This window comes from Callithrix jacchus, chromosome 7 (assembly GCF_049354715.1).
Source record: "Callithrix jacchus isolate 240 chromosome 7, calJac240_pri, whole genome shotgun sequence".
In the NCBI taxonomy this organism is placed as follows: domain Eukaryota; kingdom Metazoa; phylum Chordata; class Mammalia; order Primates; family Cebidae; genus Callithrix; species Callithrix jacchus.
Window position 1 is genome coordinate 150,467,848 of NC_133508.1, and position 27,635 is coordinate 150,495,482.

The following is a 27,635-nucleotide window of genomic DNA, read 5'->3' on the forward strand; positions in this document are numbered from 1 at the left end:
CGTACTCTGTTCGGAGCTCCTCGGTTTCTCCCCAATGTGCTTTTCCTTTTCCACGATCCTATCCAAGATATAATATTACGTTTATTTGTCACGTCTCCTTAGGCGCCTCTTGGCTGTGACAGTTTCTCAGACTTTCCTTGTTTTCGATGACCTTGACCGCTTTCAGGAGTGCTAGTCAGGTGTTTTGTAGAATGTTCCCCTGGTGGAATTTACCAGGTGTTTTTCCTCCTGATTAGACCGAGGTTAGGGGAGGAGGACCACGGAGGGAAGGGCTGTTTTAGCCCATCATATCACGGGTACCCACCAGCAACCTGACCCTGGTGTGTTGACCTTGACCACCCAGTGAGGTTGGATTTGTCAGCTTTCTCCGCTGTGAAGTTGCTCTTCCCCTCCACACTCCCTATCTGTACTTTGCTCTGGGAAAGAGGTCACAATGCATAGCCCACACTTAAGTAGCAGGAAGTTGTATTTCCCCTCCTTCAGGGCAGAATATCCACAGACATTATTTGTAATTCTGCTTGGGAAATTTGTCTCTTCTCCTCCATTGATTTATTCATTCAGTCATTTGTTTGTATCAGCATGGACTCATGGATATTTATTTGTATCAGCATGGACTCATGGATATTTCATTTTATGCTTTGTGTTACAACAGAAAACGATTTTATTTTGTTGGGCAAATTGTCCAGCTTTGTTTGGCCACTGGGAACTTTTCAGTTGGCTCCTGTGTTTATGTCAATTTTTAACATGGATAGTTATTACCCACATAAACAAAAGCTCTCTGGGATCCTTGATAATTTGTAAGAGTGTAAAGAGGTTCTGACACCGAAACGTTTGAGAAGCGCGGCTCTAGGGGTCCTCCTGCTTACTCGAATCCGCACGGTGTGTCTGTGCTTTGGCTGCGGGCAGCAGGTGCGGTCTGGGCGGAAGCAAAGCCGGCCACACTCGCTGGCCCTAGGGAACACCCGCTTCTCCGTGCCACGCCACTTCGGAGGTTTTCCCTGGGTCTGAAACGCGGGGGTCCCCCAGAAGACGAAGCTCAGGCTGCCGTGCCTTTCCCGCGAACGCCACGGCGCGGCGCCCGGCTCACAGGGGGAGTCGCCCACCCGCGAGTCGGAAAGGGGCCCGGCACCTTGGCTAAAGCTCAGCCTTCTCCTCCGGGCCGGGGCCCCGGCCGCGCCTGGCCGGAGCGGTCTCCCCGGTCTCCCCGGTCTCCCCTCACTCCGCGGCTCTCTCCCGGGCTCCTCCCGCGCGCAGGTGCTGGCGATCCTGCAGCCGTGGCGGGCGCGGGTAGGAACTGCCCGGCTCTCATCTCGGGAGCGCGTCCCCGTGCCCTCCAGCTGCCCATCCCAGCTGAAAGCATCCGGACAGCTCCCCGGGCCGCGGCCTCGGGGCCCTCCAGAGCCGGGCCCTGCACCCCGCCCTCCCCTCTCTGGCCGGGCAGACCCTTTCCTCTGCAAGACACAGACAAGCAGCGATAAACCGCTGAAGCTGAAGACCCGGCTAATTGATACAATAAGTTCTCTAATTGCCTCGAAAATAAGGTAATGATTTGGCAGAGGGAATGCTTTGATCTTACCAGGCAAGAGAGACCTCTCCAAAGGAAACCTCGGGGAAGGGCTGGAGGCCTCGGACTTGGGGGTGTGAAGCCCAAGGACAGCCTGCTTTCCCTGCCCTCCCCCCACCCTGCGTGTCCACGATCCCCAGCCTCACCCTCCTGCTTTTCATGGAAAGACCCTTCTCCTGTGATGACTGGAGGAGAATACACACACAGAACACATGGGTTATGAAAGGAGGAGGGGGTGGGTTCTGGGTTTTTCAGGACCAGGAGGACGGCTGGCATGATTGGTCCAGTCTATAGAGAAAGACACTAGGGGAGAGGGGATTGCAGACAGGGATTATGAAAAACCTGACTTGGTTCAAGTCGGATGATGTTTCTTACACAGTGAGGGCTGCTGATTTGAGTTTTTCAGGCAGGAGGGGGTGATGAAGGGAGGAGAACTTTGAGTGTCCTGCCTTCTCCAAGAATCTGCACACACACTCACACACACACCCTTGCTCTGCGCTGTGGGTGTCCCTGCCTGGCAGAGGCCCCAGCACAAAGAGGATTAGAGAGATGAGCTAATCTGGTTTGTATTCCAGACATGGCCCCAGAAAGGGACCTTGTCCACCCTGATATGTAAGGATGTGAAGGAGGGAGGACTCTTTCTTTGGGGGCCTGCTGGCTGACAGTACCAGAGGCCCCACTCCACTGGAGTCCCTAGGATGCTGGAGTCCCGACTTCAGGGTCAGATTTAGGAAGAAGAAAGAGGCTCCCACAGAAGGAACTAGATCTCTACTCTACTTGTTTCACCAGTGGGGAAACTGAGGCCTGAAGTGGGAAAGTGATTTACAGAGTTATGCCAGTAGTGCGTGGCTGAGTTGGGGGGAAACACCCTCAGGTTTTCTGATTTTTTTTCTGGTCCAGTGCTTCCTGCACTGTGTTACAGGAGCTACAAGGGGGAGGTATGAGGCAGAGGGCAGGAGAAAGAGACAAAGACAGAAGCAAACATACACACCTAGGAAAATAGAGGTGTGCACACACATGCACAAAGAGAGAGACAGAGGAAGCCAGAGTAAGAAACGACGTGGAGAGATAGGTAGAGAGAGTGAGGGAAGGGCAAGACAAACGGTCATGCAGATTCATACAGAGAGATACACACAGAGAGACAGGGAGTTCTGCAGACTGGAGGAGAGATAGGCAAGAGACAGAGATTCAGAAAGAGAAGAACAGAGACATTCAGAGAGAGAGCAAGAGGCAGGCCAACTCAGACACACAGAGAGACAAATGAAGACAGGGAGATTAACACAAAAGCCAGATGAAAATAGACACAGAATGACAGAAACACGAGCCAGAGAGAGACCCAAGGAGATGGAGACTCAGAGAAGAGATATGGGGAGAGCATGAGAACAGGAGGTAGAGTGAACTGAGGAAGGCAGAGTGGGAGGGAGGCAGGGAGGCAGGGAGGCTGGCCGTGCCCTCTGCAGATCTTTGTCCACTGGAAACAATTCTCTCTTCCAGATCATTCTAGGGCCCTGAACAGGTGGTAGGGGAGACAGAAGGCTCAGTGCATAGCCTGTGTGATCAGGGAGACTGGGAAACCTCCCTCGGGGAGAGGCGGTCAGTGGCCACCCAGGATCCCAGCAGCACACCCACTGGCCTCACACGGAACCTGGGCCACCCGCCCAGCATAGCTGTCAGCCCGCCCACTGCCTGGCTCCAGTCTGATTACAGCCAAAGTGCCAAAAGGCTCCAGACACCCCCACTCCCTGCCCCCATCGTTTCACCTCCCCAAGCCGCCTCTCCTACTTCCCCTTCTCCTTTAAATCCCTCTCTTCCTTTCTTCCCCATTCTCTGGGGAGCAGTTTGCACCCCTGTTTAGCCACTAGGTTGGGAGGAAAGGGCTCCTCCTCCATCAAGCCCCGTTCCTGGTTTGGGGCTGATGCTCCTTCCCTCCAAAGCCCTCTTGGTCTGGCCTCTTTGAGACACGTTCCACGCCTCGCCTAAGAGCTCATAAATACCAAGGAGAGGCCTGCCAGGCTGTGTACAAAGCGTGGATCCCCACTTTCTCCCCCACTTAACAGCTCCTGGGTTCTTTCCAAGTTTCCTTCACTTCCCCAGACACCTGCATGGGGTGGCAGGGCAAGAGGTGAGGCATTAGTTACCTGTGTGAACCTGGCCCCATTTCAAGTGAGACCTGCCTCGGTTTGCAAAGAAATCTCAGGAAAGGCGTCTCAGGGCCCCTTCTGCAAGCAGCAGGCTCAGGAATTCCTTGACTCCCATCCAAACCTCCCCCCAGCCCCTTCTTGGCCTTTCTCTCTGCTCATTACCATCCACACCACCTCCCACCCACAGGGAAAAAGAGAAGGTCATCGCCAAAGGGGCCCAGGGAAGGGGAGCCTTCTGGAGGATAGAACAGGGCGGGGTAAGAGCTGTTTACCCACACCCCAGCTCCCCTTAGCTCATCTCCCCTCCCATCCCAGGGCCAGCAAAAATTCAAAATCATTCAGCCACGAATAGCTGAGAAGAGAGTAAAGAGAAATCTTAACTCTGCTCCACCAGAGAGCAGAGCATAAGGTGATATCAAGGGTGAGAGCAGACTCTTCTTTGAGCGCCCACTTTTGAGAGGACAGGAGGAGGCTCTAGTGCCACTATGAGGAAGAGGCAGGACCAAACCCTGCTGGCTGGGTGGAAGCTGTCCTGCTGGAGGCCCCAGGTAATCTGGCAGCCTCCAGGGATTCTTCCTCAGGTCTATTGATACTGTTCACCGTGTCCACGGCGTGCACCCTTGAACCTCAGCAGAATCTAGTGTGCCACCGAAGACAGCTTTATTGTATTTGCATGAAAATGCCTTGGGAGTAAGACCCTTTTGCTCTTTGTTATTAAGGATACCCTGGCCGGTGTTGGGCGCACAGCAGGTGCTTGGTAAGTGCTGACTTGACTCCCTGCAGGGTTCTATAGATCAGAACTTAACGCTCGAATCAGTGACTCCTCCCTCTGGCTTCCAGAACTGAGAGTGAGAGTGTGGAAATAAAATGAAGGAGCAGGTCATGAACTAGCTTGAGCCTCTGGCCTTGACCCGCTGCCTGGAAGCCCCACAACAGGCCTTTGCGTGAGGAGCTGAGCTCTCCAGTAGTGTCTAGGACCTTGAGACTGGAAGTTTATTTTGAGATTTGAAGCTCCAAAGAGGCAGATCCCAGAAAACCTCTTCTCTGGCTCCATATTTGTTCTCTAGTTAAGTGGTTGAGTGCAGCTCTTGCAGTCAGCTGGCTGCTGCAGCCTGGGATTCTTCCTGGGGAGCTGGGGACTCAGGAGAGGGGAAGAAGCAGCAAAAGGAGCCAAGCCCCATCCTGGGTTGTCACTCTGGGGGCAGAGATGACTTATAATCCTTAGAGAGAAGTCTTGTCCCCTCACCCACTTCCTTTCCTCTTGGAGTTGCTGAGGTTTCTGGGACCCCCTTCAGCTCAAAGACATGCTTTAAACATTTTTTTAAATTAGTATTTATTTATTTTGAAATGGGGTCTCACTTTGTTGCTCAGGCTGGAGTGGAGCGGTGCATTCATGCCTCACTGCAGCCTCGACTTCCTGGGCATAAACAATCCTCTTGGCTCAGCCTCTCAATTAGCTGGGACCACAGGGGTGCATGACCACACCTGGCTAATTAAAACATTTTTTTTTGTAGAGACAGGGTCTCATCATATTGCCCAGGCTAGTCTCTAACGCCTATGCTTAAGCAATCCTCCCACCTCAGCCTCCCAATGTGCTGGGATTACAGGCATAAGCCACCAAGCCTGGGCCTCAAAAACATGCTTTTAATACTTGAGCATCTATGTTGTGCCAAGACACAGTCCCACTTGACTATAAAGACAGCTCAGGCCAGAGAAGCGGCCTCAGAAGTGATGTGGGGGCCCATATGGGTGAGTCCACTCTAGGTTAGGGCTGATGGATCATCTTCAGCCAACTTTCCCACTCCCTGTGCTTCCCACCAACCCCAGGCCCATATGTAGAAATAAACACAGGGCCAGAGTCACACCCAGGTCTCAACACACAGGGGAGTCTGGGAGAGGCTGCTGGAACTCCAAGACTGCCCTATGTAGGGATGGGGCGGGGCTGGGAGGAGGTAAAATAAAAGAGTGGTCCAAGGAAAGGGGCCCAGCCAAGAATGAGCTGGGGCTCACTTCTCTCCCACCTGCCCCTCTCAGGAAAACTAAGCACAGAGTCTGCGATTTTCTAAGGAAATAGCAGGGCCAACTGGAGCCCACCCCACTAAAAGACAGGGAGTGAAAGGGAAGAAAAGAAGTTAGCTGGTTGGCTACAAATGATACAGTCCTAGTTTCTGTGCCAGGATGTCGGTCCTTCGAGGTCTCCCCGTTTTCAGTCCTCTCCCACTTCCATCCAACTCCAGCCCAGCCCCCAGTTTCCACCTAAGCGGGGAGCACTGCCTCCCGTTCATGACTTGGAGCACCTCAGGGCCTCATCTGAATTCTCCTCCATGGTGACTCCACTCCAGCTGCGTGGGCTTCTCGCTAGCCCTGGTACACCAGCCCACTCCTGCCTTTGGGTCCCTGTACCAGCTCTTCACTCGGCTTGGGATGCTCTCTGCCAGGAAGCTGCCTGGCTCGTTTCCTCACCTCCTTCAAATCTCTGCTTGAATGTCACCATAATGAAGCCTACCCTGATCATCCTAGTTGCAACTGTAACCATCCCCTTGACTGTGCTGTCTTTACCACTGCACTTACCACTTTCTCACATACTCTGTTTTGCTTCTGATGTTTATTGTTTATTGTCTATCCTCCCCCAATAGAATGCAAACTCCAGGAGGGGATGAGCTATTTACCAACGTGTCCCCAGTGCCTAGCACAGTCCTAGCAGGCGGTAGGAAATAAGTATTTGTTGAATTAATGAATGCACTCAGCACCTTACCACAGAAAGCCAGGGTAAAGGAGTGAGAGGTGGGGAGAGAGGATAAAGGTTCTTCCGAAACCTTCTCCCCTAGCTCTGTCTCTGAGATGTCTGCAGCCAGCTGCACCCCATCTGCTCACACTCGGGAGGCACCTCTAACGCCACCACCACCCCCCACCCCTAACCAAGGAATGACAGTGAATTTGGGGCTGAGGGCATGTGCAGTTACTAGTGAGTTGTTTACACCAGGACTTTAAATAAATCACAGGAGGAGGTCGGAAAGACACCTGCGAGGTGGGAGAAGCTGAGGCTGAAGAAGGGCCTGGAGCCAGATGCCAGGTGAACTCTGAACTCTCGGAGTTAGAAGGAACAGGATTTTTAAAAGAATTTTACTTCTGACTAAGGGCCCCTGTGCCCGCAGGGGTTGTACCTGCAACCCAAGGAAGGTGAGGGTTGGGGTGGTGGGAGAAGAGGGTCACTTTCGGCAGACTGCACCTCCCCACCCCTTCCCGATTTACCACGCCTCCAGGCGCTGTGCCGGCGGAGGGAGGATGAGGTAGCACGAGGGAGGAGGCAGGGTGGGAAGGCGAAGAAGGGAAAAAGTTCTCCAGGGCTTCCACCCTTTCGGCAGGACCCCCACCCTGGCCTCTGGTGCGGGAAAACCTCCCAGCTGTTTCTGATTCTTTCATACTCTCAGCCCTGCCCGAGAGGGTGGAGGACCGAGGCGCAGCGAGAGAGCGGGGAGAGACTGAGCTCCGCTGAGCCCTGGAGTAAGAGGCGGGGAGTCCGCAGGTGCCCCCTTAGCGTCGGCCGTCTCTTCCAGGTCCGTAAAGAAAAGCACCCGGGCGTGGTAGTCCGGGCAGGCAGGAGCCAGGTCTAAACGTGATGCTTTGGGGTCGGGGGTGCAGTGGGTCGGAAGAAGGAGGGGCGATGAGCCCTAGGTGAAAGCATTCCCTGCCCGAAGTCGACTGCCCACGGCGCCCCTGTAGGCAGTGCTGAAAAGATAGGACCCCCAACTCCCTGTGGCAGGGATTCTACCCATTTCACAGATGCGCGAGGATGGAGGAAATGAGTTCATCCTCCGTGCTCAGCGCCAGTGTCATTGTAGGCTGGGGACAGGAGGGAAGTGCCTGCAGCCCCTTCCCGCTCTGCCCGCGGGTAGGTCCCCTACAGAAGTTGGGGCTGCCGAGTGAAGGGCGCTAGGACCCGGTGGCGCGGTGTCGGCAGGGACTGGGCGCTCGGGGGCTGGAGGGAGCCGTGGCGCCCCGTCGCGGCGCGCGGGAGCAGGTGGGGGAGCTGCGCTGTGGCACGCGGGAGCGCCGAGGGGAGGAGGCGGCCGCTACACCTAGGGCGCCCAGGAGCGCCCCGGGCTTGGCGCGGGCGGAGCCGCCTTCAGGGCAGCGCGTGTCCCCGGCCTCGGCCCCGCCCCGCCCCGTCCAATGAGAGCCCGCGGTGGAAGGGGCTGTCCGCACACTAGGCCCGCAGCTCCTTTCCGCGCTGCAGACCCCCTGACACCGCACCGGGTGCTCGGGCAGCGCGCCCCTTTACCCCGGGTTCGGCGCGCCGTCGTCGGCTTCCGGACACCGCAACTTGCGCCCCTCTCCGGGACCTTGCTCCCAGGCTTTGGACCCCAGGTGACCCTAGGTCCCCAGCCGCCGGTGAACCCCATGGGCCCCCGGGGGTGTGAGGTAGGAGCGGCCTGAGTAACCTCAGAAGGTGCCCCGTCCACGCCCCTCCGGGCTGCGGGGCGGGAGTCTTCGGGGAGCTATGCTGAGACCGGGTGGTGCGGAGGAAGCTGCGCAGCTCCCCATTCGGCGCGCCCGCGCCCCGGTCCCGGTGCCCTCCCCCAGACCCGCGGCCCCCGACGGCTCCGGGGCTTCGGCCCGCCTGGGTCTTGCCTGCCTTCTGCTCCTGCTGACGCTGCCAGACCGCGTAGACACGTCCTGGTGGTAAGTGTGGCTCTCAGGCTGGGCGGGTGAGGCTCTTGCTAGGAAAGGCCGGAGGCGCCTGGAGGGACGGGCTGCTCAGGGGACCAAGCCGTTGCTTCGACGGAGCTGGAGACGATTCGGGCAGACTGTCACTAAAGTCTAAAGCTTGGGGTGGCGGGAGTGTGAGGCTCCACATCTTACACGCCTGGTGAGAAAGGCGCTGGGCATTCGGAGATGCGCCCAGCGGTCGCAGCTCCCCAGGCCTCCATGTGCTGTACCCCCTCTATTTCAGCTGAGGCTCCTTAGGGCAGAAGCTACCTTTAGAGTTTCCCTCAGGGTGAGTTCAGGGAACCGATAACCTTCCCGGGCCCGCAATAGCTTCGCCAGGGCCCCAATCGCCTAAGGTCGCCCTCTGAGAGGCGGAGAAAGGGGCAGCTGGCGAGATCCGCCGAGCGTCTTGCTGCTCTAGTCCACCCGTACCACAGGAAAGCTTGGTGAGGCAGCAGCACCCAGCCGAGGCTTAGAAATGGAATCGGGGCAAAATTTACCCCATTAACTCCCACGATTAAACGAAACGCATGGGCTTGCATTATCTAGGTGTTCGTCTTCGGCCACCGTTTTGAGGATGTCACTTGGAAACTTTATGTCTCCCTCCCTTCTTCCTATTCTTTCCCATCTCCCGTTTCTCACCTCCAAGAGCCAGAAGGCTCCGGAGTCCCGAGGTACCACGAGACCCCCTCCCCAGATTTCTTGCAGGCCCTAGGCTCCAGACACTTGACAAGAGGACAGATGAGGCAAAAAGGCATTACAGATCCACTGGATGTCTGCTGTCTGCTCTTTTTAGACTCCTCCCTGCCCCCCCTTCCCCCCCCACACTCTTTGGATGACACTCATCACCTTTCAGTAGGAGAAGGAGCTGCTTTCCCTTCTTCCCCACCCCGGGGAGAGGGCAAGGCAGGAAGAGTTGAACCTAGAAAAGACTCATTCTTTCCTTTTCACCCCGAAATCAAACTGGCCTCTTGGACTGGGCTACTGCCCCTCTCCACCAGGCAGTGCCCCCCTTCCTTCCCTTACTCTGTACTTCTTCCCTTGCAAGCTCCCCGCCCCTAAGTGTGGTCTCTTCTCCCCTTGCACCCTGTGGCTTTTCTCCTCTTGACTTGGAATCTTGGCTGAAGGGTGAGGGGTAGCTGGCTGAGGGGCCCACCAGCTTGGGCTGCAGATTCCTATCATTTCAAGATGCATCTCTCCTCATCCCAACCCCCACCCCGTTTTCCTGTTTCAGAAAAATCTCTTTTGGATCTTTTTTTTTTTTTTTTTTAAATCTCTGCAGTGTTGGGGAAGGTGAGGAGGGGGGTTCTGGATGGGGGAACAGAGAGGCCTGTATCTTACATCTGGCTTGAAACATTTTAGAAAGGGAAAGGGAAGAAGGAGAATAAGGAGAAAAACTTTTCAAAGTTCTGTGTGAGATCAAAGCCACCTTTTGCCTTCATGAGTTTGGTCTAGCTGGGGACTTGGCATCTTCAGGGTCTCTGCTGAGACAGCATGAAGTGACCGCTGTCCATCTTCATCGGACCCAGATGACAGTCCAATGCTACCAGTTTGATTGCTACCAATTTGGGATGTAGTCTTGGGGACCAACTGGTGTTTGGGTGAGGAAGTGTCACTCTGGTAATTTCAGCATCCTGGCAGTGGTTACTAAGGACCCAATGGGGGTCTTCCTATACCCCATTTTGTACCCTTGACTACTCTTCCTCCCTTTTCCTTTCTCCCTCTACTACCCTTCCCTGATGTGGTTCATATTAAAGATCTGGAAACATTCCTGGGTGAAAGAGCTAGGGAGGGAGATAGGTGACACACAGAGTGACTTAGCAGCCCCTGTGAAAAGGAGGGAGGCTGCAACAGGGCCAGGCTGGGAAGTGTGTTTCAGCCCCCTTGCCTCACACCTGTCATAGCTACAGGCCCAAATGCCCGTCTCAGTGATCACCACTTATGGTATAAGGTGAAAAGCTACCTCCTTTTTTTTTTTTGAGACGGAGTTTCACTCTTGTTACCCAGGCTGGAGTGCAATGGCATGATCTCGGCTCACCACAACCTCCGCCTTCTGGGTTCAAGCAATTCGCCTGCCTCAGCCTCCTGAGTAGCTGGGATTACAGGCGAGCACCACCAGGCCCAGCTAATTTTTGTATTTTTAGTAGAGATGGGGTTTCACCTCATTGATCAAGATGGTCTCTATCTCTTGACCTCGTGATCCACCCACCTCAGCCTCCCAAAGTGCTGGGATTATAGGCGTGAGCCACCGCACCTGGCTCAAAGCTACCTTCTAAAGGCAGGCTAAGCCCCCAAGCCTTTCTCTTAGGAAAAAAACAGCAAGATTGACGTTCTGTAGAACCCGTGGAAGAGAAATGCCTGTTACTCTGGTGCATCTGTGTTCCACACTGGAGCAGAAGGCCATCATTTTCACCGGTTAATAGTTGGATTTTTCTTATAGCTTGAGATTCTTCCCTTACTCTCTAATCACTGCCCTCCTTCTATCCTAAACAAACCAAGAAATAAGGGGCTTCTGGCATGTGCTTTGCTGTTCCATTTTGCATTCTATAGGAGGTTGGATGTAGGGAATCACAAGAGCAGGATTGTGTTCACAGGCTCACCAAGAGAGAGAAGCACAAAGTGGTATCATATTGTTAGCATTACTGTTACCAACAGTGGTTGTTTTTAATGAGCCCTTACTAAGCTTCAGACACCTTATGAGCATCATCTTGGTCAATCTGAAATAATCCAGTGAGGTAGGTTCTATTATTATCATCTTTATTTTACAAATGAAAATGAGGGATGCTGTGGCATTAAGAGCAGATTCATGGAGGCTAACAGTTTTATCCATGTTCAAAGTCCTGTATGTGCTGGGATGAACCATGTACACTAGGGGCTGTACACGAAAGAAGGAAAGAAAAAAAGCAGATTCCTGGCCCGTTTGTATCTTTAATATACAAACTTAAACATCTGCAGATTGGAAATGAAGTTTATGGCGGGCTAGGGGGAGAAGGGAGTTGGGGATAAATCAGAACAGTTAGCTGTTCTTAGTACTGGGGATATTGAAGTGAATGAAACCAACAAAAATCCCTGCTTTCGTGGAGCAGGGCATCCAAACCATGTGGGGGATCTTGGTGAAATGCAGATTCTGATTCGTTAGGCCTTGGGTGGGGCCTGAGTGTCTGCATTTCTAATGAATCCCCAGATGACACGGATACTGCTGTTCTGGGGACCACACTTTTGAGTAGCAAGGGGCTAGAGTAGTGTATACCACACTTTGTCAAATGAAGGGATGTGAATTGGCAAAAAGTAGGTGAAGAGCAGCATTGTGGGGCAGGAAGCTGGGAAGGAAGTGAAGAACTTCCAGAAGAAAAAACAAAGCTAGAGAGTAAGGGCATCTAACCCTCGAACAGAGCATGAGGTGGGAGATGCCTTCAATATCTTTGTGTCCTTAACATCTAAGCTCAGTGCTTGGCACATGGTAGGCAGTTTGCAGGCATGTGTTGAACTGATAGGAAGACGGGGTTAGTCTCAGGCTCAGTTTTATTGGGGACCTCCTACACTAACTACCAGGGGCTGATACTGAAGAGCAAGCCAGCACCATTCTGTGGAGTCTTGAACTTGTAACTTAGTGGGATAAGGGTGGTCATAGAGACGTTTAATTATCTTCCCATCTTAGATACTGAACAGATGTTCCCACACTCAGTGAGGATGTAATAAAAAGGACCTATGTGGGCTGCAGCAGAATGGATTTAAGTCAGACCACAAGAAGGACTTTGTGCCCGAGTTTGGCCTGCCCCACTCCAGACTGTCTCATGAGGGCTGGGTTATTGGTCTCTCATTCCCATCCAACCTTCCTCACCCAAGCCCCAGTGAAAAAAAAAACAACAAAAAACAAAAAAACACCCAATGCCTAGAGCAGTACTTGGGCTGAACTAGGGAAGCCGAACGGTGGTGAGACAGGGACAAGCTCCAACTCCAACGGTCTTGATTCTCCAAACAAAGCACCACAGCAGTGGGTGTAACTCTGGGCTGTGCGTCAGGCAGCCCTTTCCGGCCTGGCCCTGTCTGGGGTGTTTATTTTGTTTGTTCCTGGAAGCTGCTGCCCTGATGGACAGTGCTGGGGACGCTGATTCCATGGGATTTGTTAGGGGAGGGCCAGCCCTCTCACCCCTTCCCCGGGACAGATGGGCCCCATCAGCCCTGCTGAGTTCCCGAAGAGGCAAGCATCAGCCCTCCTTGTGTTTGTTTGAGTCGGTGTCACCAGTGATGATCCAGTCTGTGGGTGAGGGCCGGCTGTGGGAATGCGGAGGGGTGGCAGGGGGGAACACAGAGCCCAGGGCAGTCTGGCTTTTCCCCTCCCCCTACCAGCAGCCCTCCCTTCTCCTCACCCACTTCTAGGCCCATTTTGAGGCCGTTCCCAAACCACAGGCTCATTCACAGTTCAAACCAAATCTTTTCTGTCTGCAGTAGCAGTTGCTCTCCGTGACCCCCACCTGTTCAGAAAAGGGGAGGGAGGGCAGCCCTCTGTGCTCTGGACAGGAGAATAGAAAGTTCCCAGCACATCAAGAAAGGTGCTATAGGGTTTGAGAGAGAGAAAGGGAATGAGAAATGGAGCTGGCTGTTGAGCTGGAGGAAGTGGGTGAATGGGTCAGATCTCGTTTGGTGGCCTCTTGGGAGAAAAGGGTGATATACTCCTGTTTTCTCTCTGAAATATTCTTCCTGAGGCCTGTGATGGGATCCAGGGTTAAAACTGTTGAAGAGAAAATATTGCCTTGAGAAACAACAGTGGCTCTGGCAACCCACCTATTCTTTAGCATCCCATCTCAACTGACCTTTAATTGTTCACATTGGGCAGACTGGGGACTAGAGTTTCGGGAGAGTCACCCTCTTACTTATCTTGCCCTTTGGTTTCCCACTGCAGACAGCCTGTGCATGTCTCTCCAGGTTGGGGAAGATGATTTTAAAAGGTTCATTCGTTAAGAAAGTCCCTAGGGCCTGGAAATAAAGAGTTGGAGGAGGAGAGCAGAGGGTGGGATCTTCCTCCCCAGACCGCTCAACTGGGAATGAGGATTTTTTTAGTTACATGGATCTGACTAGAGCTGTAAACATTACTTGAATTGCTCACTGTATCTCTTCCCATTAGCCCCTTTCTGTCACCATTTCCCTGCTGTCAAACCATATCTTCATGGACCAACCACGCAGGTCATCCATCTTAATGGGAGTGTAAGGGTGTTGTCTCTCAGTGGGGTGTGGTGGCTAATGCCTGTAATCCCAGCACTCTGGGAGGCCGAGGCGGGCAGATAACCAGGGCAAGAGATCAAGACCATCTTAACCAACATGGTGAAACCCCGTTTCTACTAAAAATACAAAAATTAGCTGGGTGTGGTGGGGTGCACCTGTAGTCCCAGCTACTCAGGAGGCTGAGGCAGGATAATCGCTTGAACCCAGGAGGCAGAGGTTGCAGTGAGCTGAGACTGCGCCACTACACTCCAGCCTGGTGACAGAGCGGGACTTCATCTCAAAAAAAAAAAAAAAAAAAAAAAAAAAAAAGAATGTTGTCTCAGACCCTTATTTTGTTAGTTTATTTTTCCATGAAGCTCTTAATGTTTGTTAAATAAACAATGAGTCTGTGTGACATACCCACAGCTTCTGTGTATGTGACACATGCCTAGTTTGTGTTCTGGGAGTGAGTGTCACTTTGGCCTTTGGCTGGGGAACCGGTGATGGTGGGAGGCCACTCAATTACTCTCTTTGCAACTGTATAACTATTCATACTTCTTCAGAACTGTGGGAAATGGTTTTCTACTCATCAGCTTTATAGAATGTGGGTTACGGAGAGGGGACAGAATCTCTTCAAGGTCTGGATGCTAAATATACCCCCTCCTTATTCCTTCCCAATGCAGAAAAAAGGCTGGGATTTTCTGACAGGGCCATCTCCATCTTGCAGGTACATTGGGGCACTGGGGGCCCGAGTGATCTGTGACAATATCCCTGGTTTGGTGAGCCGGCAGCGGCAGCTGTGCCAGCGTTACCCAGACATCATGCGTTCAGTGGGCGAGGGTGCCCGAGAATGGATCCGAGAGTGTCAACACCAATTCCGCCACCATCGCTGGAACTGTACCACCGTGGACCGGGACCACACTGTCTTTGGCCGTGTCATGCTCAGAAGTAGGGGCCTCTTCCATCCTGTGACAGCTACTTCCCTTTCTGTGCTGGGGTGGTGAATGGGAAGTGTAGGCAGGATCCCCACTCTCCTCTCCCATACACTGTTGCATAATCAGAGGAAGAATTGTGGGCAGAGCCCAGGATATAGTTGGGAACAGACTCTTAGCAACTTAGATTTGTAGACAGGGGCTCCTCTAAATCCTGGTGCTCTGGGACAAGACCAAGGTAAAGCATTCCCTAGAACTTCCATCTTTCTTGCTCATTTTCCTTGTCCTCCCCAGTTGGGAGGCTTGGGAGGCTACCATGTACTGTAAGGAAGGCTGAGGTCTACGATAGTCCCTCTGCTCTTAACACCACCATCATTATCGTCACCGAGTACTCCCGACACTACAGTAATGGGAACAAGAGATAAACAGAAAGGTGATATGTAAATATTTGGAGTCAGTGGCTTGGCTTCAGCTCAGCAAAAAAGCTAAAGAGAGCTAGACAGTAAACTAGGAGAAGGGGAACAAGATGAGAATCTGAAGGTGTCAGGCAAAGAGGGGCAATAATTAATCAGTCTCTAAGAACAGGGAGGGGGAGGAAGAGAAGGTAGCCTGGATCTCTAAATGGCTGACCCCTGGGCTGGGGTCTCCATTGTGGGGGAACTGTCCAGCAGAGTGGGCCTGAAAAGGCCTGGAATGTGGACTAAGGCAGGCTTAGCTGAGCCAGTGCTGGAGCTCAGTGGGAGGGGATGATTCACCAGGAGACTTTTCAATAGATGGACACAGGGAATTTGGCAGGAAACAAGAGTATAGGTCAGCTCAAAAGGTCAGATATATAAAGAAGTGGATAGAGAGTAGTGAGGGCTGAGGGGAAGAGGTCAGATACTCTGGGGAATGCTCTTGGAAATGAAAGGCACCTTGAATAAAGGGGGTGTAGGGGTGACGCTGGGAAAGAAAAGGAGGGAAAAGGTTTCAGAGTCAGAGGTTGTATGGGCTGAAGAAGGGAAGAGACATGGGCCTCCTTCCTGAAACACACCTCTACAATTCTCTCTCTAGGTAGCCGAGAGGCAGCTTTCGTATATGCCATCTCATCAGCAGGAGTAGTCCACGCTATTACTCGTGCCTGTAGCCAGGGTGAACTAAGTGTGTGCAGCTGTGACCCGTACACCCGTGGCCGACACCATGACCAGCGTGGGGACTTTGACTGGGGTGGCTGCAGTGACAACATCCACTATGGTGTCCGTTTTGCGAAGGCCTTCGTAGATGCCAAGGAGAAGAGGCTTAAGGATGCCCGGGCCCTCATGAACTTACATAATAACCGCTGCGGTCGCACGGTCAGTACTCATGTCTGTGTATCTGCACTCATATTTGCTGGGGGTGACCAGTATGTGTGACCATGGACTAAATAAATGTGAAGGTGGAAGAGCTGAAGGCTTCTGGTTCACTTCCAAAAGCCCCATCATCCTGGGACAGGAGCAGTAAATGCAAGGGAGCTTGGGAATGCCTAGGTTTAACCAGGTGCGTGAAGAGTCTTCATAAAGGAGGCCAGTAGGAAAAAGGGGAGAAAAGAAGTAACATTTTAAGAAGGAAAAGAACTGAGAGGATAAGACTGAGAGAATAAAGACTGAGAGGATGAGAGGTTGTTCTAGTCAGTTCCCTGGTGTTTGAACACATTCTATGTGCGTAGTACTATGCGGGAAAATGGCACACTACTGAAGTAGAGGGCATGGTACCTGGCACTCTAAAAGGTGAAAACTAGAGGAGGTGCAAGCACATTGGAGTCATGAACAGAATCCCATGGCTCTACAGTTCTGTGGGCTGTTATGAAAAGGAAAGCACTGTTGGTCCAGGAAGATTTCATGGAAGAAGAGTTTCTTGAGCTTGCTCAGGAAGAATGGGTGGGATCCGATGTGGGAGAGAACAACCAAGAGCTCAGCCAGCCAGCCAGGGCCAGGTCCAGCCTAATTCAGAGCACTCATCCTTTTGGCCCTAGGGATGACTGAAATGTGCCCTGACTAGCCACCTCTCCCTTACCTGCCTTCCCCCTCCCCCAGGCTGTGCGGCGATTTCTGAAGCTGGAGTGTAAGTGCCATGGCGTGAGTGGTTCCTGTACTCTGCGCACCTGCTGGCGTGCACTCTCAGATTTCCGCCGCACAGGTGATTACCTGCGGCGGCGCTATGATGGGGCTGTGCAGGTGACGGCCACCCAGGATGGTGCCAACTTCACTGCAGCCCGCCAAGGCTATCGCCATGCCACTCGGACTGATCTTGTCTACTTTGACAACTCCCCAGATTACTGTGTCTTGGACAAGGCTGCAGGTGAGTAAGGAAGGCAGGTGGGGACATGGAGTCCCAGTTCTTAGTGCAGACACCCCTGGTTAATCACGGTCTGTTCAGTCTCAGGAGTTAGGGAAGGAGGTGCTGTGGGAGGAGGCAGTTTCCTCCCCACATGAACACCTGGTCATGAGGTTGTTGACTTATGCCTCAGTTCACTAGGCCCAGTGCTGTCAAGTAGGGAGGAAGTCACTCAGCTCCTTGAGGCCTGAGGTCACGCATCGCTCCTTTGTATCTCCAGCATCGGGGATACAGTAGGCATCATCCAGGGAATGTTTAATTTAGTTACCTGTTTTCAGTTTTAAGCAATGTGTAGGCTACACAGAAACATAAGATGCAGCCCTAAGCCTTTGGCTCTTTGCAATCTACCTAAAGAAATGAGATATAATGGGTAGAAAAATACAAAGACAGATAATTGGAGAAGCCAATAAAAGTTTATTTGAAAATGTAGAATTTGGCCAGGTGCAGTGGCTCATGCCTGTAATCCCAGCACTTTGGGAGGCCAAGGCAGGTGGATCACGAGGTCAGGAGATCAAGACCATCCTGGCCAACTTGGTGAAACTCCGTCTCCACTAAAAATACAAAAATTAGCTAGGCATGGTGGTGTGCACCTGTAGTTCCAGCTACTTGGGAGGCTGAGGCAGGAGAATCCCATGAACCAGGGAGTGTGAGCTGAGATCGCACCACTGCACTCCAGCCTGAAGTCAGAGAGACACTTTGTCTCAAAAAAAAAAAAAAAAGAGAAGAAGAAGAAGAAAAAGAAAGAAAGAAAACGTAGAATTTAAGCTGCTCCTTGAAGTGTGCGGACTATCTAGATAGCTTGAGAGAAGAGTGGGCAATTTCTTATACGAGCGTAGTAGGTGGGAAACCACGTGACCTGTTCCAGGGACAGAGAAGAGACCAATCTGCTGGGTAAACGTTCCCCATAAGGGAGATAAAAGCTAGAAAGATGTCCTTGAAAGGCTTTATCCAGTGTGCTGCCATTGAAGATTCTGAAACAGAGCTGAGAAAGAAACGAAAGAAGAGACTCCTAGCAAAGGCAAGTAAAGTAGCAAATGGTCGTTTTCGGTCTGCGTGAGGTATTTGCGGTGGGGTTCTTGGAGGCGCTGGAAGACAATACAGTTTTTCTCCAAGAGAAGGAAAGTTACCATCCTGGCTCATGTTTCTGGTTCAGATAGCTTAGACCAGGAACATGCAATGCAGCAGAACTCTTCTCCTCTGGTTGTTGTCATGGGGCTCCCAGGCTCTTTTCTACAGGCTCAACAGTCAGGACCGGGTGAAATGGAGCCAAAAAACCTCAGCTATCTTTGGTACTGTTTGTTTTCACCCATCACTGTCATTCCTGGAAGAGTCCAGTGGCTTGGAGTAAAACTGGGCACAGAAACAGGGTGGGCTTCTACCCAAGTAACAAAGAAAGTCGTCTGTGTACTTTGTAGGGTGTTAGTAAAAAAACAGTTGGGGCCCTTCTGATTTTCCTAGTGATTTCCTGCCACTATGTAGTCTTTCTTCCCACGTGGTCTAATTCAGAGGGTCACTCTCTGGATACCTAGAAATAATTTCATAATATCCAAGGTGTAAGCCTACACTACCATACTGAAAACGCACCTTTAGGGGAGGAACTCTGGAGTTGGAAGAAAGGATATGTCAAATGTATGTTGGTTTTTCTCACAGGCATAAGATTAGGTCTCCTAAAACCCAAAGTGGGGCCCGGAATTCAAAGAATATAAGTCATCCCAGAAAGAATATGGAGCCAGGAAACCCCTCCAAAGCAGTAGAGTCCAACTGAACGTTCTGTGATGATAGAAATGTTTTCATATCTGTGCTCTCCAATACAGTAGCAACTAGCCACATGTGATTACTGAGTACTTGGAATACGGCTAGCGTGACTGAGGAGCTAAATTTTTTGTTTACTTTTCATTAATTTAGATGTAAAAGACCCTATGTGACTTGTGGCCCTGGACAGCACAGCTCCAGAATGTAGAAGGGGTTTTTGGTGCCCAAGAGGACTTAAGAGCCAGTCCTTGGAGTTAGGAGACTAACATATTCAGTAGACCTAGTCAACACACATTCCAGAGCAGTGGTCTCCTAACATTCTGGATCCTTTACTCCTATCAGTAAAACAATTTGAGCATATATCTCTATTACATGTATATTTATTTATAAGTTATATCTGTGTTTCACTACATGAATGTGTAATTATAAAGCATACATACAAAATAGATATTTTAAATTGATGAGATACAAAAACATATAAGTTCTAGCATTTTCCTTCCCTATCCCAGTGGTATGTGGAGACTAATGCTATAGAAATCAGTTAATTTATTTTCCTTTTTGAACCTAGGCTAGTTATTTTCCCATCTCTGGATCCTTATTAACCATGGAAAAGGTTGGAGTAGATACTCTCATGGGCCCAACCCACCCAAAAGTCTATTGATTTTATGATCCGTTGGCAGGATCAGTCAGAATGAGATTCTAAGCATTCCTTATGCATGGAGGAAAAACATGATCCCCATCTTTCAAGAGTTTCCACTATAAGGGGAAGGGATAATGCTTAGGGATAATAATAACAATGCAAGGGACATTACTTAGGAATTCCTTAGGAATATGCCTCCAGCCAGTCATGCTAATGAGTTCATCTCTTTAGATGAACTGAGATTATATCTAATGATCTATTTATTAGTGTGCTCATTTTCTTATGAGAAACTAAGTTAATGTTTCATTTTGACTAAATCACACAGCTAAGAGTGGTAGAACTGGAATTTGAATCCAGATAATCTGATGTCAGAGCCCATGCTTTTTTTTTTTTTTTTTTTTTGAGACAGAGTTTCACCTTCACCCAGGCTAGAGTGCAGTGGCACAATCTTGGTTCATTGCAGCCTTGACCTCCCAGCCTCAAGTGATCCTCCCACCTAAGCCTCCTGAGTAGCTGGGACTACGGGCTCATGCCTATGGCACCTGGCTGATTTTTTAAGCTTTTGTAGAGATAGGGCTTGCTATGTTTCCCAGGCTGGTCTTGAACTCTTGGACTCAAGCAATCCTGCCTTGGCCTCCCAAAGTGCTGGGATTACAGGCGTGAGTGAGACACTGAGCCACTGTGCCCAGCCCAAAAAAGGGATTCTTTATGTCTTCCTTCTGAGAATGTGGGTAAGGGTATCCAGGGCAGCTGAAGAGATAACTTGGTTCTCACTCCTTCTCTCCCCCAACCCAGGTTCCCTAGGCACTGCAGGCCGTGTCTGCAGCAAGACATCAAAAGGAACAGATGGTTGTGAAATCATGTGCTGTGGCCGAGGGTACGACACAACTCGAGTCACCCGTGTTACCCAGTGTGAGTGCAAATTCCACTGGTGCTGCGCTGTGCGGTGCAAGGAATGCAGAGACATTGTGGACGTCCATACTTGCAAGGCCCCCAAGAAGGCAGAGTGGCTGGACCAGACCTGAACACACTGTTACCTCACTCATCCCTCTAATTCGAGCCTCTCAACTCAAAAGCACAAGATCCTTGCATGCACACCTTCCTCCACCCTCCACCCTGGGTTGCTGCAGCTTCTATTTAAGGACATAGAGAGTAATCCATAGGGACCATGGTCTCCTGGCTGCTTCCTCAGCCCTGGGAAGGAGTTGACAGGGGATACAAGAAACTGAGCAAGCTCCCTGATTTCCCCCTCTGGAGATGTGAAGGGAGAGCAGAAAAGATAGGGGGTCTTTAGAGTGAAATGAGGTGCACTGAAGTACGTAGTTGAGGCTCCTTTTTTCTTTTCTTTGTACCAGCTTCCTGATACTTCCTTGGTGTGCAAGAGGAAGGGTACCTATAGAGAGCTTCTTTTTGTTTCTACCTGGCCAAAGTTAGAGAAGACAAAGATGACACAGTATGTCACTTCTTGAAGACAGTTTGAGCAGACTACCTGGTACCCCAAAAGAAAATCTTAGGCCACCACATTCTATTATTGAGAGCCTGAGATGTTGTTATCCATAGTATACAAGGTTCTGTTCACATGCTCATATGTTTATGAACTGCTGTGTTTTGTAGAAGAAAAAAAATCCTAACTCTACAAACACACATTCATTCTCTCTCCTTTCTCTTTTTCTCTCTACCATTCTCAACCTGTATTGGACAGCACTGCCTCTTTTGCTCACTTGCTGCCTGTTCAAACAGAGGTGGAATGCAGTGGTTCCTGTGCCTAACGGATCATTAGAATACCCTAGAATACTCCTAGGATACAGAAAGTTAAGTCTGGCCAGGCCTTGGGTTTTTGTTTTTTTCTTTACATGCATTATTCTGGAGGTTAGCCAGGTTTGGGGAAACACGGAGTAAAATATAGGCAACTCATGGATGGTGGGAAAGGGGGTAAGCAGGTCTGATCTCAAGGGCCCACATAAGGCATCAGTGAATACTAGGCAAGTAGGGATCTCTGGCTTTGGTAATGCTTTATGAGAGGATCCTAGCCTTTGAAGCTGGGAGCAGGAATTAGTGGCTATAGTGGGAAGGAGTGCTGGGGCTTGGGGCCAAAGTGATACACAGCTTAGAAGGCAGCCTTCCTCCATTTACTCAACAAATCTTTATTTAGTGACTCTCCAGGTCCTGGTGATTATTATTAACTCCACATTTGACTTAAATAGAGGAGGGTTTCTTCTACGTTATTAGCTGTTGCCTAGCTAGGTTTGCAGGGGTGGAATCTCCAGAGATAGCAGGCTTAGTAAGCTGGAGGGTAAGACATGAAGTCCCCCAAACCTTGATGTCCTATTTTTATGTGACTTGGACAGCGGTTATCTTTTTTGCCTGTTGATATTTTAAAGCAGTGGAGTGGTATAGAAATTTTGCAGTTATGACATACCTGGGTTAAACGTCACAGCTGTGCCACTTGCTTTTGATATTTTGAGCAAGGTAGCTAAATTTTCTGAGCTTCGATTTTCTCATCTACAAAATGAGGATAGATACCTGTTCTTTTTTTCATTTATTTCTTTTTTTTTAGAGATAGGGTCTCACTCTGTTGCCCAGGCTGGAGTGCACTGGCACAAACATAGCTCACTGCAGCCTCAAATTCCCAGGCTCAAGCAATGCTTCCACTTCAGCCTCCCCATTAGCTGGGACTACAGGGACATGCCCCCATACCTGGCTAATTTAAACGAAGTTTTCAAAGACGGACCTCGCTGTGTTGCCTAGGCTGGTCTTGGATTCCTGGTTTCAAGCAGTCCTCCCATTGCAACCTTCCAAAGTGCTGGACGTACAAGCATAAGCCACTGTGCCCAGCTGTCAGATGCTGAGCTTTAATTATGCCCCAAACTCCAGCCCACAGATACTCTTCACCAAAGCCCCTGGCTGGTCTAGCCCATCATGACTTCTCTAGGAACAGACCTTCATTAGGACTATAAAGTACTGACAAAAGTCTGTAGATTAAGGGGCCTGCATAAAATCTGGCTATAGGCCCCTTTCTTTCCCAAGTTCCTCTCCAACATCCCTTGGGGTCCTCATATGTTTTTGAAGCAGCTTCACTATGCACAGGCAGCAGGAGGTTGGGGGAGCCATAGCTCTGGGCTATGGGGGCAGATTTATTAGGATGATAGGACTAATATTTGTGTAACCTGCTGAGACCTGTGTGGGAGAGTTTAGGGTGGATTTTCTTTTGGTGAGGGGATTTGCTCTGGTTTCACATTCATTAACACAAAACATGAGCTAGTCAGAGCCCTTGTGGTCTGTGGTGAGGGGATGCCTGTGGAGAAATGGGCCTGAATGAGTCAGGCTGAGAGAATGTCTTCCTTCAGAGTGGAGTTAACTGGATAACTGATGAGCCAATCGTGGGATTATGGAGGGGGAAATGGGAGGGGAAGAGAAGAGCTGACATCCTCAGGAAAGCTTTGGGGTAGTGGAGAGGTAACGGGATCATGGTAACATAAGGGCTGAATGAACTTACCAAAGGAGGCTGCCTTAAATTACATGCCAGGCTGCTGGGGAAAGCCTCAGGTCCTAGCCAGCCCCTGTAAATAATGGCACAGGACTTCCGTGGGAAGTCAACCTGACTTAAATTTACCTACGCCCTATTATCTATTTGGTTTTTGGTTCTCATCCTGTGGAAAGAAATGGGCCTCTTCTGGCATCTCATGTTATTCTGTGCTTTTCCCTGGGCTCCACATTCTAGCTCATAAAGATGAGCTAGAACCGTTTATTTCCTATAAACGGTTAAGAGAAGGGCAAGCTGTCTAGAGAGTCAGAAGTCTGAAAAGCAAGGTGGATAAGCAAGAGGAATTATGTCCATCTGAGCCCCACTACAGAGGTTATGTGGCCCTGAGAAGGAATGATGGCCAAGCAATTAAGTTTTCCTCGTAGTTCTTTTTTTTTTTTTGAGACGGAGTTTCGCTCTTGTTACCCAGGCTGGAGTGCAATGGCGCGATCTTGGCTCACTGCAACCTCCGCCTCCTGGGTTCAGGCAATTCTCCTGCTTCAGCCTCCCGAGTAGCTGGGATTACAGGCACGCGCCACCATGCCCAGCTAATTTTTTGTATTTTTAGTAGAGACGGGGTTTCACCATGTTGACCGGGATGGTCTTGATCTCTTGACCTCGTGATCCACCTGCCTCGCCCTCCCAAAGTGTTGGGATTACAGGCGTGAGCCACCGCGCCCGGCTCCTCATAGTTCTTAGCTTATCTCTGCATTCTGATTGGCTTTAGACGCTTCACAGACACTAATTTATTTGGAACAAGCAGCAAAATGAGAACTTTATTTGGTGCATTCAGGGCTCCATTTAGTTTCCTCACTCTGCTTCTAATAACCCCTTCTCCCAGCCCACCTCTATTGGATAGAGGTCTGTCCCTCCGATCAGCAATGTCTTAGCCCCTCTCCTCTCTTCCATTCCTTCTGTTGGTACTCATTTCTTCTAACTTTTAATAAATGTTTGGGTATAATGCATTACAGTTAGTGCTACCTAGATACAAACTTAAAAGATACTATCTATTTTAAGGATCTGAGACTCCCTTAGAGAAGGCACGACTGAAGTACCTCAGCTGCACAGCCTGTCCACAGTTGTTCTTGGGTAAAAGAAAAATGCCATCCATATCCTAGACCTGGAGATAAAAGCTAACTTTTATTATTACCAGCCCTGAATAATCGCACTAATTCACACTCTTCCTTAGAGTGACGCTGGAAAAATAAAATCATGGGCTTCAGATTAAAAACAAAAACAAACATAGCCTGTTCCTGAGGGTCTGTTTGCAAAACTTCTTGTAGATCTAACTTCTGAACACTCACTGCTTCATTTCTATTCCTCCCTGTTGCAGGGAGGAATTTCTTCTCCTTTTTCTCACTGCCCTTATCAAGAACATCAACCCCTAAGTCTCTGCCAAATTCTCAGACCCACTCAGGACACGAGTCTCTCTACATGGCTTAATAGAAGAGAGATAATTAGGATTTTTTTCCTCAGTCTGAGGCTTTTATTTAAATGCTCTCAGTGGTCATAGGGCAGAAGCTCAAGCTAGCTGGGGCGAAGGGAGTATGCCAGGGAGAGTATGGGAGAGTATGTTTCTCATCCCTGAGAGGCATTCAGCCTAGCTCCTGCAGCCAAATTACACCACCAGAGAACAATGTGATGCATTCCTGGGCAGGTCGGTGGGACCCTGGGTGCCTGGGCCTTGTGGAGAGAGGTGCCAGACACAGAGCTCTCCGTAAGCAATCCTGCAGAGCCGCCCCCTGGGTGCAGAAATGAAATACGAGAGAGCTTCACATTACACAGAGACCTGTAGCTCATACCTGGTTATTGATGGCCTTGGTGGAGGCCTCTGCCCCGACCTTCCACTTGGGAACTGCTTGCTACTACGGGGGTTGGGCATCTTTGAAGCAATGTTGGAAAACAAGAAAGACATGCTTCCTTTTCACTTTTTGCCCTCCCTGTCAGCCTGAGCACAACCGTAAGGTTACACACACACACACACACACACGGTGTACATATATGGACACATACAGAACTCTCAGGCTGCATAGGAGTTCTGCTCATCCTCCTCTCCCTAACAAATTAAAAAAAAGCAATTAGATTTTGATCCATTATTTCAAAAAGCATACCAATAGGGTCTAGCTGTAACCAAGGAATATCTACAAAGTTACATTACCAACCTGCAGGCAACTGTTTGATCTGGGGACCAGAACTCCTTTGGTGGGTGGTCGGGGAAAGGATGCAGAAAGGACAGGGAGAGGAGAAATCAGTGAAGAATTACCACCAAAGCAGAGTGGCTGAGACTGTACCACTTTGGAAGGCTGGTTGATGCCAGAGATAGTGAGAGGTACACCCTACATGCTGAGAATGATGGGGCAGTCTCCTATGACTGCATGAGGTATAATTGCCAAGCCTACTGCTCATGACCTGTGGTTGTTTTTAACTCTTAACTGGGTTAGAAAACAGGATAGTTTTGGATTCCAGGGATGATCTCCATAAGAGAGAGGCACTGGAAAAGACCAAGTGGTGGCTTTATTAGGGTAAATATATCACAGTTGCTACACTGAATTGAGCTTTCTCAGAAGCTATTATTTTCTTTGGGTGATTGGCAGGTATAGGGCAATGGCCAATGGGGTGTCAGTAATATGCCTCTCCCTGACCTCAAAGGTAAAGGGATAGAAAAGAGAGTTTATAAACTCATTTCCCACATCCCATTAATGGCTTAAATTATCTCTGAGCATCTTTGTTGGCTATTCCTTATTTACTTCAGATGTTTTAGTCATTCTGGATTTGCATATGCAAGGCAAGCCTTCTCTCATTGGCTCTTTAACTATCCTGGCTTAAAATTTTCCTTTGCTCACTTCCATTCTATGAGTCTATGGATGGAGCAGCTGGATATTGGAGTTCTTTCTCTTTGACCAAAGGAACCAAAATGTGGTGACTTTATTTCAACCCCACTAGCCCCTGTTAGCAGCCCTGGCCAAACAGAAAGGCTAAGCTGAATAAAGAGAAAAGGAAGACAGTTCCATCTACAGTTGTCTTTTTTGACAGCTTCCAAGATGGGGTTTCCTCAGGAATAACAATACTATTTGTAAGAAGCTTTTTCATACACAAAATGCTTTAGCATATATGTAATCCTCACAACAACTCTGTGAGGTAGGAGTTACTGTCATTTTACAGATGCTGTTCAGAAACATTTGGTGATTGTCCAAGGTCACATGAACTGTGCCTGGCTCAGTCAGAGCTCAAACCTGGGTCTTCTGACTTCGAATCCTGTGTATTCTCCTCAAAGCCTGAGGATGCCCAGAGTTGGGGGTGCCAGAATCCCAACACCTTCAAAATGGAAATTGATATAAAATGTTCAAGCCCTATAGGAGTCCCAGGACTGCCAGGAGAGTATATCTGAGCACAGTTTACAAAGTAACAGCCTAGGCCCTCCTGAACCTCGTCAAACAATGGCCCTTTTGCCATTTCTGCCACTATTACCATGTATAGTGGTACCATGTGATCACTATACAAAGTATTCCACGTTTAAACAACTCTGGCTCCTAATTCTATTCCTTCTTTTCCCCCTTCAGATTAACATTAAAAATTTTGTTTTATCTAGTCCTTTTAAAATTATGCTAAATGTATAGACACAGTAGAAGCAGTCATGACAGAAAATTATTAAAGCTTTGGGCTTTTAAAGTATGTATGAGAATTTCCTTTGAGATTTCACTCCTAAAAATGCTGTCAACTCCTGGGCTAGGAAAGCAAGATCATGGAATAAGTATCCTAAGAAACTCACATCCCAAGCCAGATAGATGCCTACCTGTGGCCTGGTAAAGGTCCTGGGAACTCTAGCAGATGCAAGCAATTTGTATACACCAAGGCAAGGGGTCTCAACCCTGCAGAGGAACCCCTGTGAGATGGGGCAGATAGCAGATTTTTCACTTGATCAAACACTTGCTGCTCTCAACCCCTCTTTGTTCTCCCATTCAAAATTTGGACCTCTGTTTAGGTACAAGACAGTGAGTAAAAGCAGCTCCAAAAAGATGATGTGTGCAAGGGGACCTCTTTTCTGTTCAATCCTGGAATGTTTTCTGTCAGCGACAGCACAGGCTACCTACCTCACTCCTGCACCCCAACTGTTAAGGCAGAAGAGAAAATTGCACAATGTTCATCAGTGATAGACCTGGGATGCTACAGCTTCCTGACCTGGGTCCCTGCTTGAGCGAGGGGAAGAACCCCTCATGAAAACAGTGTACCTAGAGTCAGGACTTTCCCAAAGCAGACTTTACTTTTTGGTCCATCGATCTTGGCTCTCACTGTTTCCCTGCTTCCCACCCCCAACTGCCTCTGCATGTGGGCTCAGAAGTCATCATCTAAAGAATTCCATTGCTCACCTCCTGCATAGCAGCACAGCCCCATGAGGCCACACACCAGATGGAGGGGATAAAAGTACAAGGTCATGGCTTCTAGCAAGAGGCTTTTTCTTAAACTAACCCTGACTCCTGGAAAAGAGGCAGAGCAGGAGAGTGTTGAGTGAGCTGCTGATGACAGCAGTTTTATAGGTCTTGTGTATAAAGGAAGGAAAAAGCTAACCTGGCTTTCAGTGGAAATTCACCTACTCCCATCTCTAGATCTACTCCTGGTCTCACATCTACTCTTGAAGGTGTTTAAGTAGAATGCAGAGACTGTCAAGCTAGAGGGTTAACTCCTTCTCAGTTGTAGAGATCTATTCAGCAGGCTGCCATACACATGCTGAGGTGGAGGCCAACCCCTGAACACATGCCCTGCTTCTCTAGGAATTTAACTACGAAGTAAAAGGAAACAGTAAGGAAGGTGAACTGGAACT

At 49.8% G+C, this 27,635-nt stretch overlaps 2 protein-coding genes across 14 annotated transcripts in view; one reads left to right on the forward strand and one right to left on the reverse strand.

The window, feature by feature from the left end:
• ST7L (suppression of tumorigenicity 7 like) overlaps positions 1-27,635 on the reverse strand; it is a 129,468-nt gene that overhangs the window by 15,021 nt on the left and 86,812 nt on the right. The window lies entirely within an intron of this gene.
• On the forward strand, positions 7,908-24,059 carry WNT2B (Wnt family member 2B). The gene is made up of 5 exons (XM_002751229.5): positions 7,908-8,388; positions 14,345-14,565; positions 15,603-15,880; positions 16,601-16,865; positions 20,089-24,059. Exons 1-5 carry the CDS (start codon positions 8,207-8,209, stop codon positions 20,316-20,318), a joined length of 1,176 nt encoding a protein of 391 aa, XP_002751275.1. The 5' UTR covers positions 7,908-8,206; the 3' UTR covers positions 20,319-24,059.